This window comes from Lasiosphaeria miniovina (assembly GCF_030549165.1).
Source record: "Lasiosphaeria miniovina strain SMH2392-1A chromosome Unknown B0T26scaffold_9, whole genome shotgun sequence".
Taxonomy (NCBI): domain Eukaryota; kingdom Fungi; phylum Ascomycota; class Sordariomycetes; order Sordariales; family Lasiosphaeriaceae; genus Lasiosphaeria; species Lasiosphaeria miniovina.
Window position 1 is genome coordinate 1360636 of NW_026848228.1, and position 16383 is coordinate 1377018.

A 16383-nucleotide genomic window follows, 5' to 3' on the forward strand; every position below is an offset into this window, starting at 1 on the left:
ATCTCGTATCAGGGTCTGGCAAGGCTCGTTCTCGGCTGGTCGAGGTCCGAGGGGTTGAGGTCCGAGGCCGTAATTGCGGCCTTGGGGGGCGGGGGTGGGGGAGGGGGCTGACAAGGTCACACCGCTGCAGCACATACTACTAGCGGGACTACCGGCGGGACTACCGGCGGGACTACCGGCGGGTTTCGTCTCTTTGGGAATAGGGCTCCCATGCATGATACTTATCTCCCGGCTGCAGCCGTCGGGGAACCGTCAGAGGGAGCAGCCGGCCACGACTGACATTTGACCAACAGAGCAACAGGCGGTTATGATGTCGGTGGCGCCCTGCCACGCCCGTCGGTTTCACACCTGTCTTGACTGTTCACACCGCCAACTCGTGCCACGCCACGGGCCGCCCATAGGCGCACGCACACGAACGGCGGCGGGCAGTCTTACCCCCGATGCACTGCGCCTTTCTTACGCAGTGCGCACGGGGAAGTCAGTGAACTGCGAGCTGTTGGCAGCGGGACAATTGGCCTGTGGATGGGTGGTCGAGCATGGAAGTGTCTGTCGAGCTAGCAGGACAGGCGCCAAAGCCACAATGCACAGGCAACATGCACAGGCAACATTATGCACAGGAAACATGTTTGCACAGGCAACATGTTAGACTACCCCGACCGGAGTGTCAGCCAGGGGAAGGAAGGAACAAAAACACTTATAAGGCAGAGGAAGTGGGCTACACAAATACATGTCTCTCGCTGCCTTCTGCTCCAGGCTCGGGGTGCCGATCTGCAGTCTCGTCCTCCCCCTTACCTGGTGCTTAGTTAGTAGCCAACCAAGTCGACCATGGTCGCCCTCAAGCCCATCCTTCTCGCGGGCCTCGTGCACCTGCACCTGCACGCGCTGCGCGGCCTGGCGTGGGCGTCGTCCTCGCCGACCCCCCAGCAGATAGTCCGCGACCTGCAAGCCAGGCTGTCGCCCGGGTCCGAGATCGTCCTCACGTCCGACCCTGGATATGCGCGCGACTTTACCCAGCGCTTTGCCATTGCCACCCCGCCGGCCTACGTGGTCGGCGTCAAGCCTGTCGCTGTCTCAGACGTGCAGGCCGTTGTAAGCTTGCTGTCTCTCTGGTCCACCCGTCCGCCGCCTCTCTGGTCCACCACCCGTCACCACCCGTCCACCGCCTCTCTGGTTTACCACCCGTCCGCCGCGGCCAGGTTGACGCCACGCCACCCGCTGCGTTCGAGCGCCGCTGGCTGCCGGGCGGGAGGGAACTTCGTAGCGCTGATCCATGATGTGTTGGTTGCTGACGTGCCCCTGATTCAACTGATTAGGTCCGCTACTCGGCCAGCAAGAATGTGCCGTTCCTCGCCACGGGCGGCGGCCACGGCTACACGTTTTCGCTGGGCCGGCTGGAATCGGGCATCGAGCTCGACATGAGCAACTTTCATAGCATTGACATTGACCCCGCGGCCAACACCCTGACGGTGGGCGGAGCGGTGCAGATCGGCAATGTCACTGCTGCGCTGCTGGCTGCCGGGCGGGAACTCCGTAGGTTCTCCACGGAATCCGCGGAACAAGCGAGCGCACTGCAACAGTGCAAGCGCACTAACAGTGCAAGCGCACTAACAGTGCAAGCGCACTAACAGTGCAAGGTCCCTGATTATTAGCTGCTAATCGTCATATGCCATCTCTTAGCCGTGGGCCAGTGTGCAACCGTAGGCCTCACGGGGCTGACCATGGGCGGCGGCGTGGGCCCCTACGGCGGCATCCACGGGGCGGCGTCCGACTCGCTGCTGTCAGCCGAGTTCGTGACGGGGACGGGCGACATCCTCAACGTGTCGGCGACGCGGCACGCGGACCTGTTCTACGGCGTCAAGGGCGCCGGGTTCAACTACGGCGTGGCCACGCGGCTGACGTACCGCGTGTACCCGCTGACCAACAACGGCGACGTCATGGTGGTCAACACGCAGTTCCCCGGGCCCCTGAACGGGTCCGTGTGGGAGCTGGCCAGCCGGTTCGTGGGCCGCCAGCCCAAGGAGCTGACGCTCGACTTCTCGCTGCGGTGGAACGCGTCGAGCGGCGGCATGGTGGCCTGGTGCTCCTTCTACTACGTCGGCCCGCAGGCCGAGGGCCTGCGCCTCATCCAGCCCTTCCTCGACCTCGGCCCGCTCAACGTTGAGATCCACGCGGCAAGGTACGACAGCATTTCCAGCGTGGCCCTGTACAGCGCCGAGAGCGTCGGCACCATCCGCGGCATCAGCTTCGTGCCCTACTCGGTCAACCTGTACGCCATCGACCCGCCGAGCCTGATCAGCCTGTTCAACTACATGAACGCCACCATGACGGGCCGCCCCGACCTGCAGACGGCCACGCTGGCCTGGGCCCAGTTCTCGACCTACGGGTTCCAGCTGTTCCCGGTCGAGTCGTCGGCGTTCCCCTACCGCGACGTTGCCGTGTTTTTGTGAGTCGAGTCCGCTCCTGCAGCCATTGATTAGTTGCACGTGTCCCTCTCGCACCGTGTCCCTCTCTTGATCAGCTGCACCGTGCCCTCGCGCGCCGAGATTACTGACAGGGCTATGTACCTACTACTCGCTCTAGCCAATACGACGGCTTCGGCTTCAACGCCTCGCAGATCCCGGCGCTCGACAAGTTCGGCAAGAACGTGCGCAGCCTGATGCGCCCGGGCAGCGGCAGGACCGACCTCGAGGTCTACGTGCACTTTGGCCACGGCGACGAGGGCCCTGCGGCGTGGTACTCGGCGGCCAAGCTGCCGCGGCTGAATGCGCTCAAGGCCGTGTACGACCCCAAGAACCTGTTTTCGTACTACAACCCGGTCCAGAGGGGCCGGTACGGCCATTGATGGGTTGGTGTGCTTTTACTGTTTTGTCGCTGTTCGGCTGCAGGCTAGAACACTGTCCGGCTGTAGGCTAGAATACTGTTTGGCTGTAGGCTAGAATACTGTTTGGCTGTAGGCTAGAATACTGTTCGGCTGTAGGCTAGAACTAGTTGAACACAGTGTGTGTGTTTTGGTGTCACAGGAGAAAACGGAGATCCGTTTCATAGCAGTCATATACCTCAGTCATCACAGCTTGAAAAATACGCTGCCTGGCCAGCCAGGAAGGGGTTAGCTCAACGGCCCTTTTTCTTCCCTTTTTTGCCTCCGGCGGCCCTCCGGGGGCGCCTGCGGCGGGCTGCTCGCTGCGCTCGAAAGTCGTTCGAAAGTCGTTATCTCCCAAAGTGGTCCTTGTAACGACTGTGCCATTTTACTCCAAGGTGTTGGATTTTAGGGGCTCCCAACTCCACCTAATAGTACTTATTCTGAAGCGAAGCTTAAAGCTTCATCTACATCCTCATCCTGACATTTTGGACTAGCAAGTCCCTGGACTACCTCGTTTAGTCAAGAACCATTCCGGCGAAGCCTCACTCCGCCACCTACGCTCGCAACTTGCTTCGGTGGCTTCGGTGGCTGCGTTCAGGTTAATATAAATGCACTGGAATGCTGTCAGATGGCTTTCAGATCGAAACCTTCCACTAGAAGTAGTAACTAGCGAATTCACCGGCTAGAAACCCGCCGGCCGTTGACTACCAGGTACATTGATTGCCCCATACCCCTTGCTCCTTGCCTCGCACCGCCCGCCAGGCCAGCTCCAAAGAACCCAGCCCGACAGACACCCAATGTCCAGTCCCATTCTCCAGCCGAGAATGCAGCACCGGATAGAAACTAGACACGCATCTCCCGCTCTGGCTCGCTCAGCTCCACAAACAGCGGCTTGGGCTCAAAGACCAGATACGCCTTCTGGTCCAGCCAGTCGCGCTGCGGGTCGCGCATGGCCAGGTCGAAGTTCCAGACGACCTTGGCGAGGAACATGCGGGCCTGCGCCAGGTAGACTCTAGGCGGAAACTTGTCAGCAACCAAAGTCTCTCCACAAGGTGCGGTAAACCAGGTGGGTGGGTGGGACTGGCGTCGTCGTACTTTGACCCCAGGCAGTTGCGCGGCCCCGCGGAAAAGGGCATGAAAGCCTCCTTGACGTCGCCGTCGAAGCGGCGGCTGTACCGCGGGTCCGACGCCGGCAGGAAGCGCTCGGGGTGGAACTCGTGCGGGTCGGCCCACAGCGTCGGCGTCGTCTGGATGTTCTGCAGGTTGATGCCGATGATGGTCTGGTGCGAGGTTTGTAAGTGTTGGTGTTTTTGTACAAAAAAAGGAAGAAGGAAAAAGGAAAAAAGGAAAAAAAAAAAAGGGAAAAAAAAGGGGGGGAAAGGAAAAAAAAGGGGGGGGAAGGAAAAAAAGGGGGGGGAAGGAAAAAAAAAGGGGGGGGAAAGTTGGAAAAAAGGAAAAAAAAAAGGAGGGGAAAGGGAAAAAATAGGAAAAAAAGGGGGGAAGGGAAAAAAAGAAGGAAAAAAAAGGAGAAAAGGGGGGGGAAAGGAGAAAAAAAAGAAAAAAAAACAGGGAAAATACAAGGAAAAAACAAGGGAAAAAAGGGGGGGGGAAAAGAAAAAAAAAGGAGAAAAAAAGGGGGGGAAAGGGGGAAAAAAAGGGAAAAAAAACAAAAAAAGACGCAAACTCACATTGCCGGGAATGTGCTGCCCATCAACCGTCCGGCCACCCGGCGGAATGCAGCGCGGCAGGCTGATGGGCGTCGGGTGGCGGAAGCGCATGGTCTCGTTGATGACGGCCTCGAGGTAGGGCAGGGTCTGGGTGGTGGCTTGCACCGTGATCTGGTCGTCGCGCTCGAAGCGGGCGCGGACCTCGTCGGCCAGCAGGCGCCACTTGGGCGGGTCGCGCAGCAGCAGGTAGGTGGCCGTGGCCAGGGCGACCGTGGTGAGCTGGCAGTCGGCGATGACAAAGGCCAGCTGGTTGGTGGTCAGCTCCTTCCGGCTGATGGTGCCCTTGAGCGCGGCGCCGTCGTCGAGCTTGCCGACCAGCGGCGTCAACAGGTCGGACCGCACGCCCGTCAGGTCGCCGCGGGCCAGGCGCCGCTCGATCTTGGCCGTGGTCAGGCGCCAGTTGCGCTCGCGCGTGGCCCGCGTGGCGCCTAGCAGGAACAGGCCCAGCAGCACGTCGAGCGGCGAGAAGCGGCTGAGGCAGTTGCGGATGGTGCTGAACTTGGCGTGCAGGAAGAAGGCCCGGATCTCGTCGTTGTCCGTGTCGCGCTCCAGCGTGTTGAGCAGCGACTCGCCGAAGCTGAGGTCCGTGACCGTGTCAAAGGTGGCGTAGCCGAAGATGCGCTGGATGTCGATGACCTGGCCGTGGCCGCCGCCGCCGCCGCCGCCGGCCGTCTTGCTCTTGGCCGCCTCGCGCCGCAGCCGCGCGATGAGCTGGTCGGCGTAGCCCTCGACGATAGGCGCCTGGTCGCGCAGCGCCTTGTCGGCGAACCCGTTGACCAGCGCGCCGCGCAGCCGCCGGTGCGTGTCGCCCTCGGCCGTGAAGAGCGAGTGCGCGCCGTTGAGCGGCGGCGTGAGGCTGTACGGGTCCTTGGCCAGCACGGGCTTGGCCACGTAGATGTCCTTCCACGCGCCGGGCTTGATGGTCGTCACCTCGTCAGGCGCGATCCGCACCGACCCGCCGTAATTGTGGTGCAGCTCGTCCAGGACCGCCCACAAGTCCCCCCTGATGACGTAGTATGCCCAGGGGATGCGTGAGACGGCCCACAGCTTGGGGCCCGGGAATTTGGACAGCGGGTGGAAGAAGACGAGATAGACTGCCGAGATGATGCAGTACTGTGAGAGGTGGAAACTAAAGTCAGTGAAATGCACTCTCCAGGAGTCAGGAGTCCGGATTAGCCCCGGCAAAGAACGCTTACAACAACGTACGCCCCCGCGAAAATCCCCATCAGCTGCTTGTGCCCCGGCAGGGCATGCGGAAAGGGCGTAGCGGTTTCATTTGCCGAAACAACTACTTCAGCCGCAGCGAGCTTGATGCCATCCATCTTGTGTCAGGGATTTTAAGCTCCAATTGGCGCCAGTGAGCTGTTCAAACCACTTCAGTGAGTGTAGAGCTGCTCGTCGCGATGGCTGAATGAGTCTTCAAAGACCAGACAGGTTTTGGCGGGATTGAAGACTCTATGCTGGTTCCAGAGACATTGACATGAACGGGGGGCCGTGAGCCGAGTGTTCATCCCGTCGGCTTCCGGGCGAATTTTTGGCCACCGGCGTGTTTGCTGTTGGCGGCCGGGATTATCGCGCTCTCGGCGGGGCAAGATCGGCGTCTCCCTCGGCGTCTCCCTCGGCGTCTCCCTCGGCCTAGTACCCTGGGTCTAGATGGCCTGCGTACCCTAGGTCTTGATGGCCCGCTCGGTTGCGCCGAGGTTGTGGCACTTTACGCAGGTCCCGACGGGAACCCGGCCGGTGGGTTTAGTTTACGGTTTACCAAGCTCCGCGGGCCGAGATTTCACCCCGGCACGGAACAGAGCGTCAAGACAGCAAGACTAAACCGCCAAGGAATCTCGGCTGGCATTTGTTTCTTCCCGTTCTGTGATCAGCACTCATTGTGAAGCCTCAGGGCAGGGCCAGAGGATGGCCGGCGTGACGTGTCCGCGTTTCTGATAGGCGCAATGCGTCTCTGACGGGCATGATGCATTGCTGATAGGCATGGCGCGTTGTTGATGGCTTGATGGGAATGGGGCGTTATCAGTTGTCATGACATGGCGTACAGGCCAAAGCGTCAAGAGAAAACGTATAACTCTACTAGTTATAATTTATATCTGCCAGCCATACCAAATCTTTGCTGTGTCTGTACTACTTTAGCGGTGGCACTTGCTTTCGTCGCATAGTTTCAACACTAGACTTTTTCAAGCACCAATCGTTCGAGAAGCAGAGAGTTGGCCTGTCAGTCACGACTGTGGAATCAACGCCACCATGCTGCTTCCGCAGGAAAACAAACCCGAATCCGCCTCGGTGTCGGCTGCCTTCTTCTGCCCTCAAGCCAGGGCCCCAGACGAAGAGTATCTCGCAGGGCTGCACTCCTTTCTCAGCCAGAATGCACACGGACAAGCTCTCCTAAAGGAGATTGCGGCGCTCAAGACAGACCGGGTATGGGACGTATTCGCCAACTCGCGAGACGACGTTGCGGCGCTAAGCCAGGGCCCCAAGTATGTCGACATGCTCTTCGACTGGGCCGTCAACGGCGTCGGCGGCCCATTAGCAGCGGCCAGGTCGGGCATCGTTGCCCTCCCTCTGCTTCTGATCCTCCAGACGACGCAGTATCTGCGGTACCTCGAGTTCAACGGCATCTCCCACCGCGGCTTCCTGGCCGCCATCGGGGGTGCAGGTGGTCTGCAGGGCTACTGTGGTGGACTTCCGGTACGCTCTCGGCCCGTAGTCCCACCCGTACCAGGGACTAGTCTAGACCTACCCGATACGCAATATGCAATGTGTGCCAAGCTAACCTGCAGCAGAGCGCCATGGCCATTGCGTGTGCCCAAGACGAGCCCGAGGTCGTCCAGCACGCAGCCACGGCGATGCGCATTCTGCTGGGCATCGGCGCGTACGGCGAGGCTGCCGACGACTCCGGAGGCAGCGGGTCCACCACGCTCGCTCTCCGCCTCAAGTACGAGGGCCAGGGCGGCGACCTGACCCGCCGGTTCCCCGGTACACACGTCTCGGCAGTCACAGAGCCACGGTCGGTCAGCATCGTCGGGCCTGCAGCCAAGCTGCACGACCTCTACTGCGTCGCCAAGGAGCAAGAGGGCCTGCAGGTGCAGAAGATGGAGGTGCGCGGCAAGGTCCACAACCCGGACAACGAGCAGCTAGCTGCCGAACTGTGCCGCCTCTGCAGCACGCGCCCGTCGCTCCAGCTCCCCGACGCGGAGGAGCTGCAGGTGTCGGTCCGGTCGAACAGGTCTGCTCGGCGCCTTGTCCAGGGGCCGCTCACGGACGAGCTCGTCACCACCATCCTAGCATCTCGCTGTGAGTGGTACAGCCTGCTCGGCGAGGTTGCCGGCGACCTGGAGAAGGCGCGGGTCAGCACGCCGGGCTTTGTTTACTTTGGCCTCACCGACTGCGTGCCCCTGACGCCGTTCCACAAAGCCGGCCTGCGCCCGACCAAGACGGCGGCGCACAGCCTGATCCAGCGGCAGCGGCAGCGCCTGGACAGCAAGGGGCCCGGCCTGGACAGCAGGGCGCCCGGCCTGGACAGCAAGGCGCCCGGCCTGGACAGCAAGGCGCCCGGCCTGGACAGCAGGGCGCCCGGCTTCCCGGAAGACGCGCTGGCCGTGGTCGGAGCGTCGTGCCGGCTGCCGGGCGCGAGCAGCCTCGAAGAGCTGTGGACCATGCTCGCGGCGGGGTCCGACCGCCACCAGAAGCTGCCCGCCGACAGGTTCGACCTGGCGGGCAGCTTCCGAGCCGGGCAGAGCGGCAACTTTGCCAAGGAGCGCACCTTCTACGGAAACCTGATCGGCGACGTGCAGCGCTTCGACAACGCCTTCTTTGGTGTCAACGCGCGCGAGGCGGCCAACATGGACCCCCAGCAGCGCATGCTGCTCGAGCTGTCATACGAGGCGCTCGACGACGCCGGCTACCTGGCGACGCACCGGCGCGACGCCGGCGACAACGTGGGCTGCTTCGTCGGCGCGAGCTTTGTGGAGTACCTCGACAACACCAACGCGCACGCGCCGACGGCCTACACGTCGACGGGCACGATCCGGGCGTTCCTCTGCGGCCGCGTCAGCTACTACTACGGGTGGTCTGGGCCGGCCGAGGTCATCGACACGGCGTGCTCGTCGTCGCTGGTGGCCATCAACCGGGCGTGCAAGGCCGTGCAGAACGGCGAGTGCCGCATGGCGCTCGCCGGCGGCATCAACCTCATCGCGGGCGTGAACAACTTCCTCGACCTGGCCAGGGCCGGGTTCCTGAGCCCGACGGGCCAGTGCAAGCCGTTCGACGCCGCGGCCGACGGCTACTGCCGCTCCGACGGGGCCGGCCTGGTCGTCATCAAGAGGCTGCGAGACGCCGTCGCCGACGGGGATGCCGTCCTGGGCGTCATCGCCGGCATCGCCACCAACCAGGGCGGGCTGTCGTCGTCGATCACGGTGCCCGAGTCGGCGGCCCAGCAGGCGCTGTACCGGAACGTGCTCGCGCAGTCGGGCATCCCGGCCGAGAGCGTCACCTACGTCGAGACGCACGGGACGGGGACGCAAGCCGGCGACCCGCTGGAGATTGAAAGCATCCGGTCCGTCTTCAAGAGGGAGCGCCGCGCCGAGCCCCAGCCCGAGCCCCAGCCCGAGCCCCAGCTCGAGCCCCAGGCCCTGAAGGACGGCAGCAGCAACAGCAGCAGCAACAGCCACAGCAACAGCAACAGCAACAGCAACAGCAACAGCAACAGCAACAGCAACAGCAACAGCAACAGCAACAGCAGCACCCTCTACGTCGGGTCCATCAAGGGCAACACCGGCCACTGCGAGACGGCCGCGGGCGTGGCGGGCTTGCTCAAGGTGCTGGCCATGATCAAGCACGGGCAGCTGCCGCCGCAGGCCAGCCACACGCGGCTCAACCCCAAGATCGCGCCGCTAGAGGTGGACGGGTTGGCCATTGCGCGCAGCCTGCGGCCGTGGACGGCGCCGCTGCGGGCCGCGCTGGTCAACAGCTACGGCGCGGCCGGGTCCAACGGCGCGCTTCTCTGCTGCGAGATGCCATCTCAGGGGGAGGAGGACGGCAGCCGCCGCCTAAGCCCGTCTCACTCTCGGCGGCTGGGCAACGTCGTGATGCCGCTGCTGCTCAGCGCGGCGTCGGAGAAGAGCCTGCTACAAAACGCCGCCGCGTTGGGCGCGTACCTGCGCCAGCACCAGGACGAGCTCAGCCTGGCCGACGTCGCGCTGACCCTGAACACGCGGCGCAGGCGGCAGCCCAAGTTCCTCGCCAGCATTGAGGCGGCCAACACGCGCGACGCGGCGGCGCGGCTGCTCGGCGCGGCGGGGGCGGCAGGAGCGGGAGCGGCGGCGGCGGCGGCGGCCTTGTTCCAGGCGCCGCAGACAGGGGCGCGGCCCGTGGTGCTCGTCTTCAGCGGGCAGTACGACAACAAGGTGGGGCTGGACCGGTCCTTCTACGACAGCATGCCGGCGTTCCGCGCACACGTCGACGCCGTCGACGGGCTGCTGCGCGACATGGGCTACGCGTCCATCCTGCCGGCGCTGTTCGACGGCACGCGGCCGGTCGCCGACGTGGCCACGCTGCAGTGCGGCATCTTCGCCATGCAGTACGCGGCGGCGCGGTGCTGGATCGACGGCGGCGCGGCGCCGCGCGCGCTGGTCGGCCACAGCCTGGGCGAGCTGACGGCGCTGGCCGTGGCGGGCGTGCTAGGGCTCGCGGACGCCGTCAAGCTAGTGGCGGCGCGCGCGCGCCTGATCGACGCCGAGTGGGGCGAGGAAAAGGGGGCCATGCTGGCGCTCAGCGGGTACGGCGCGCGCGAGTTCGAGGACGCCATCGCGGCGCGGCTGCGGGCCGAGGGCGGCCACCGCCTCGAGGTCGCGTGCTACAACGCGCCGGCGGCGCTGGTGGTGGCGGGCACGGCGGCGGCCGTCGACGCCGCCGAGCAGCTCGTCGGCACGGACGCGAGCCTCTCGGGTCCCCAGAAGCGGCTGCGCGCGCGCCGCCTCGCCACCAGTCACGGCTTCCACTCGGCGCTGATGGAGCCCGTGCTGGCGGACCTGGCCGCCGTCGCGCGCACGCTGCAGTGGCGCGAGCCGGCGATCCCGCTGCACGCGTGCACCGCGCAGCCGCTGGCGTCGTTCGCCGAGTACGACGTGGCCCGCCACGCGCGCGAGCCTGTGTACTTCGCCGACGCCGTGCGCCGCGTCGAGGCCCAGCTCGGCCCCGCCGTGTGGCTTGAGGCCGGCGTCGACACCCCCGTGGTGGCCATGGCCAGCAAGGCCGTGACCCGGCCCGACGGCCACACGTTTCTGGCGGTCAAGACAGCAGCAGCAGCAGCAGCAGCAGCAGCAACAACAACAGCAACAGAAACAATAGCAGCAACAACAACAGCAACAGAAACAACAGCAGCAACAACAACAGCAACAGAAACAACAGCAGCAACAACAACAGCAACAACAACATCAACAACAACATTAACAACAACAACAACAACAGGAACAACAAGACAGAGCGCTGCCGCCGCCGCCTCCACACCCGCCGACGCCGTGGCCGGCGTCGTGGCTCGCCTCTGGCGCGCGGGCGTCTTCGCGTCGCACTGGCGCCTCGTCCCCGAGACGGCCGGCGGGCCGGTCCCACACGCCAGGCCCGTGTGGCTCCCGCCGTACCAGTTCGAGCCGACGCGGCACTGGCTGGCCAACGTAGACCGCGTCACGGAGATGCGTGAGGCCATGGCCAAGACTGCCGCTGCCGCCGCCGCCGCCGCCGCCGCAGCACAAACCCCCGGCCCGCGCGGGACACTCCCCCCCCACCGCCGCCACCTCCCCCCCGGCTCGTGACGCGGACGGGCGCGCGCGAGTTCGCCATCAACCGGGCCAGCGAGCGCTTCCGCACCGTGGTGCGCGGGCACGCCGTGCGGTCGCGCCCGCTGTGCCCCGCGTCCATGTACATGGAGTGCGTGGTCATGGCGGTGCAGCTGCTGCTCGGCGGCGGCCTGCCCGCGGGCGCTAGCCTCGTGTTTGAGGATTTTGCCATCAACGCGCCGCTGGGTGTCGACGGCGATGGCGACGCGGCGGTGCTGCTCGATCCGGCGCCCAACAACAAGCCGGATGCGTGGCGGTTTGTTGTTCGTACTTTGGTCCGTGGCAGCGGCAGTGGCAGGGGGAGTGGCAGTGGCAGTGGCAGTGGCGCCGACAGGCCCAAGGAGCTAACACACGGCAGCGGGCTCGTCTGCGTGGCGGCGGCTGCTGCGGCGCCCGGGCTGGACGCCTTCCAGCGGCTGGTGGCCGGGCCCATGGCGGAGATAGAGAGCGGCGGCGGGGGCCGGGGGGGCGGCGGCGGCGGCGGCGGCGTGGAGCTGCTGCTCGAGAAGCGCGCGTACGGGCTGTTTGGGCGCGTGGTCGATTACGCGCCCTTCTTCCGGGCCATCCGCGCGCTGGCGGTGCGCGGCCGCGAGGCCGTGGCTACGGTGCGGCTGCCGGGCGCGCAGCCGGGCCGCCACGAGAGCACGGCGTGGCCCGCGTGCGACACGGTCGCGCTCGACGCCCACATCCAGGTCGTCGGGCTGCTGATGAACAGCAGCGACGACGTGGGCGCCGACCAGGTCATGGTCATGACGGGGCTCGACCGCGGCGTCGTCGCGCCCGGCTGCAGCAGCAGCGGGGACGGCGCTGCGGCGGATGCCCGTGAGTGGCGCGTGTATGCCCGGTTCGGCTACGGCGCTGATCAGCAGCCCATCGGCGACGTGTTTGTGTGCTCGGCCCGCGGCGAGCTGGTCGGCGTGTTCACCGGCTGCCGCTTTGCCAAGCTCGCCATCTCGCGCCTGGAGAAGATGCTCGACGCGGCCAACCGCAGTGGCGCGGCGCCGCTGCAGACCTCCGCTGCCGCACAGGCACAGGCAGTGCCGGCTGCGGGCTCTGTGCCGGCGTCTTCATCCGGCCCGTCTGTTTCATCCGGCCCGTCTGTTGCCTCGTCGAGCCCGAGCACCGACTCGGGGGCTGAGGGCACGGCCACGCCGGCGTCGAGCGTCACGGCGTCGTCCTCGGGCCCAGACGGCACACTGATCCCGGGCCCAGACGGCACACTGATCCCGGCGGCGCTGAACGAGCTGGTCGCAGAGTACAGCGGCATCGCCGCGGCCGAGCTGCCCACGGACCAGACGCTGGCCGACCTCGGCGTCGACTCGCTGGCGTCGGTGGAGCTGGCCGGGGAGCTGTCGTCCAAGTTTGGCCTCGAGATCGAGTCGGACGACGTCGGCGGAGTCACGCTGCAGGACTTGTACCAGAAGCTCGGCGCATCCTCCAGCCTGCAGAAGCAGCAGCAGCAGCAGCAGCAGCAGCAGCAGCAGCAACAACAGCAACAGCAACAGCAACAGCCTGTGTACACTTCGCCAGCCTCCGTGCCTGCGAATGCGCCACCCGCAAATTCGGCGGCGCAATCGGCGTCTGGCAGCAGCAGCACCCCAGAGCCTGACGAGCGGTTTCAGAGCTTCCTGCAGACCGTCGCCGAGGTCTCAGGGGCCAAGCCCGCCGACATCAAGCCGTCAGACGTGTTGGGCGAGTTGGGAGTGGATTCGCTGTCGGCCGTCGACTTGAAGCAGGAGCTCGAGGACAAGTTCGCGGCGCGCCTCGACGACATTCTCGTCGAAAACACGGTGCAGGACTTGATGACGTGCCTGGGCATTTCTGCCCCTGGATCTGCTCCTAAACATGTTCCTGGATCTGCCCCTGGATCTGCCCCTGGATCCGTGAGGCCTCGTAATACGGGAGGTGTTGGCACGGCAACCAACACTGACCCGGGCAATGCTCCTGGACCCCTGACAAGCCCAGCGCCCGGGCTAGGAGAGGACGAGTCCGTCATTGCGCAGAACCCCTTTGACTCGCTGCGAGTGTCGGACGCGCACTGGGACGTCTCGGCGCAGAGCCAAGGCTTCGTCGACTACTGGGACGGCGTGGCGCCTCTCCAGAACCAGCTGCTGGTGGCCTACGTCGTCGAGGCCTTTGCCGCGCTGGGCGTGCACCTGCGGCGGGCGTCGCCCGGGGACCGGCTGCCGCAGATCCCGCACCAGACCAGCAAGTACGACAAGCTAGTGCCGCGGCTGTGGCAGATTCTACAGGCGCACGGCATCGTGTCAGTGCTCGGCGGACCAGACGGCGACGGCGGCGGCGGCGACGTCTTCACGCGAGCGGGCGGCGCCATCGACGGGCGGTCCGCCGTGCAGCTGCAGGCCGCCTTCGAGACACAGTGCCCGGCCTACCGCGACGAGGCCGCGCTGATGCAGCTCACGAGCCCGCGGCTGGCCGAGTGCCTGCGCGGCACCGCCGACGCCGTGGCCCTCATGTTCGGCACCGCCGCGTCCATGAAGGTCATGGAGAACTACTACGGCCGGTCGCCCATGATCTCGACCCTGACCGACCAGCTCGTCGTCTTCCTCACCACGCTGCTCAAGGCCGCCGACCGCTCCCGGCCCGTGCGCATCCTCGAGGTCGGCGCCGGCACCGGCGGCACCACCAAACGCTTGGCAGCGGCGCTCGACGCGGCCGGCCTCGCCGCGCGCTACACCTTCACCGACATCGCGCCTAGCCTCGTGTCCAAGGCCAAGAACGCGGCCGCGCTCAGGCAGCACGCGTGGATCGACTACACCACCTTCAACTTGGAGAAGGACGTGCCGGCGGCGTTCCGCGGGCAGTACGACGTCGTGATCGGCACCAACTGCGTGCACGCGACGTCGGATCGCGGCGCCGCGTGCGCGCGCATCCGCACGACGCTGCGGCGCGGCGGCGTCGCCGTGCTGTCCGAGGTCACGCGCGTCGTCGACTGGTACGACATCTGCTTCGGCTTGCTCGACGGCTGGTGGCTCGCCGAGCACCGCACCGCCTACCCCATCCAGCCGCCCGAGACGTGGCTGGCCACCTTTGCAGCCGCCGGCTTCGCGAGCGCCGCGTGCTCCGGCGGGCCCTCGCGCGAGTCGACGAGCCAGCAGCTGCTCGTGGCCTGCAACGGCACGGCCTGGCCTGTCCCGCCACCTGTCGCTAGTGCTGGTGGTGGTGGTGGTGGTGGTGGTGGTACTGGTGGTGCTGGTGGAGCTGGTGGTGCTGATGGAGCTGGTGGTGCTGATGGAGCTGGTGGTGCTGGTGGAGCTGGTGGTGCTGATGGAGCTGGTGGAGCTGGTGCTGCTGCTGCTGGCGGTGCTGCTGCCGGTGGTGCTGGTAGTGCTGGTGCTGCTCCCGACACGAGATCAACCTCGTCGTCCTCGTCCTCGGCGGCTTGGCGTGCGGAGACCATGGTCTACAAAGAGGCCGCCGACGGCGTGCAGGTCCACGCCGACGTCTTCTTCCCTGCCACGCCGCCACAGTCGCCCATGCCCATTGGTACGCCCGCACACTGACCTGATCCAACTCCCCCCCCTTCCCCCCTTTTTTTTCTCGCCGTCGTCATGCCAACCCACCCCCTTTTTTTTCTCCCCGTCGTCATGCCAACCACCTCCCCCCCTTTTTTCCTCCCTTTTTTTATCGCGCGATTTTTGGATCTGCTCCTCACACGCCGCGTCCCGCCGCGTCTAGCTCTGATGATCCACGGCGGCGGCCACATGACGCTGTCGCGGCGCGCGGTGCGGCCGGCCCAGACCCAGCACCTGCTCGCGCACGGCTTCCTGCCCGTCAGCATCGACTACCGCCTGTGCCCCGAGGTGAGCCTCGCCGACGGGCCCGTGGCCGACGTGTGCGACGCGTACGCGTGGGCGCGCGCCGCGCTGCCGCCGCTCGCGCGCCAGCTCCACGGCGCCGCCGTCGACGGCTCCCGCGTCGTTGTTGTTGGCTGGTCTAGCGGCGGCCACCTCGCCCTTTCGCTGGGCTGGACGGCTCCCGCGGCCGGGCTGCCGCCCCCCGCGGCCGTGCTGATTTTCTACGCGCCCTGCGATTTCGAGTCCGGCGGTAAATCCATGCCCTTTCCGTTGTGTCCTCCCCCCCTCTCTCTCTGCTACTGGGACTCTGCTGATCTCGGCGACAGAACTCGACACGGCTCGCCTGGCATCGCTCCCCGGCCGGAAAATGAGCCTCGAGCGCATCGTGGCCGCGCTGCCCACCAAAGCTGTACGTATTGGTGTTGTTCACCTGCCACTTCCACTCCGCGGCGTCCGCGCCGCTGGCCCTCCCAGGAAACAACCAACAAAAAAAAACACGGGCTGCGTTACTGACACTGCCGACTAAAAACAAAGATAACAAGCTACGACAACTCGGCCCGCGGCGACACGTCCAACCTGGGCTGGGTGCGGCCCGGCGACGCGCGGTCCGAGCTGGTCCTAGCCCTCTTCAAAGAGCGCATCGGGCTGCCGCTGCTCCTGCACGGGCTGCCGCCTCCGGGGGCCGACATCAGCGCGTGGCTAGCGCGCGCGCCGGCGCCGGAGCGCGTGGCGGCCGTGTCGCCGGTGGCGCGCGCCCGGCGCGGCGACTACGCGTGCCCGACGTTTGCCGTCCACGGCACCGCCGACGAGGTCGCGCCGTTTGCCGGCGCCGAGCGCCTCGTTGCCGCGCTACACGCGCGCCGTGTGAGGTGTGGCTTCTTGCCCCTGCCTGGGGTGCGCCACATCCATGACGTGGAGCTGCGGCCGGGCACGCGCGAGTGGGACGACACGGTTGCGCCGGGCTATCGGTTCCTGTTTGATGTTGTCCGCGGGACGGAGTGAGTGCTGTTCGTTTTGCATGCATGCCTAGGTATTCCCTTACTGTCAGTTGTTGGAGTTTAAGAGGTTGGACGCCTTACTGTCAGTTTTTGGAGTGTAAGAGGTTGGACGACTCTTATTGTTCGAGCCCTCTTCCTTGT

At 65.5% G+C, this 16383-nt stretch overlaps 3 protein-coding genes across 3 annotated transcripts; 2 read left to right on the forward strand and 1 right to left on the reverse strand.

The window, feature by feature from the left end:
- Window positions 1-825: 825 nt before the first annotated feature.
- B0T26DRAFT_865985 (uncharacterized protein) lies at window positions 826-2968 on the forward strand (the record flags this gene model as incomplete). The annotated part of the gene is made up of 4 exons (XM_060447810.1): window positions 826-1089; window positions 1314-1530; window positions 1678-2443; window positions 2581-2968. The coding sequence occupies 4 exons, from the start codon at window positions 826-828 to the stop codon at window positions 2840-2842; spliced, it is 1509 nt and encodes a 502-aa protein (XP_060289624.1). The 3' UTR covers window positions 2843-2968.
- Window positions 2969-3703: 735 nt separating this feature from the next.
- Window positions 3704-5909, reverse strand: B0T26DRAFT_757930 (cytochrome P450 monooxygenase-like protein; the record flags this gene model as incomplete). Its single annotated transcript, XM_060446329.1, has 4 exons — window positions 3704-3872; window positions 3956-4140; window positions 4549-5700; window positions 5784-5909. 4 exons carry the CDS (start codon window positions 5907-5909, stop codon window positions 3704-3706), a joined length of 1632 nt encoding a protein of 543 aa, XP_060289625.1.
- An 805-nt stretch (window positions 5910-6714) lies between these two features.
- On the forward strand, window positions 6715-16246 carry B0T26DRAFT_865986 (uncharacterized protein; the record flags this gene model as incomplete). The annotated part of the gene is given in 11 exon segments (XM_060447811.1): window positions 6715-7281; window positions 7377-9148; window positions 9302-10880; window positions 11076-11286; window positions 11304-12508; window positions 12566-13333; window positions 13430-14590; window positions 14843-14933; window positions 15126-15494; window positions 15571-15653; window positions 15779-16246. 11 exon segments carry the CDS (start codon window positions 6838-6840, stop codon window positions 16244-16246), a joined length of 8151 nt encoding a protein of 2716 aa, XP_060289626.1. The 5' UTR covers window positions 6715-6837.
- Between the last annotated feature and the right edge of the window lie 137 nt (window positions 16247-16383).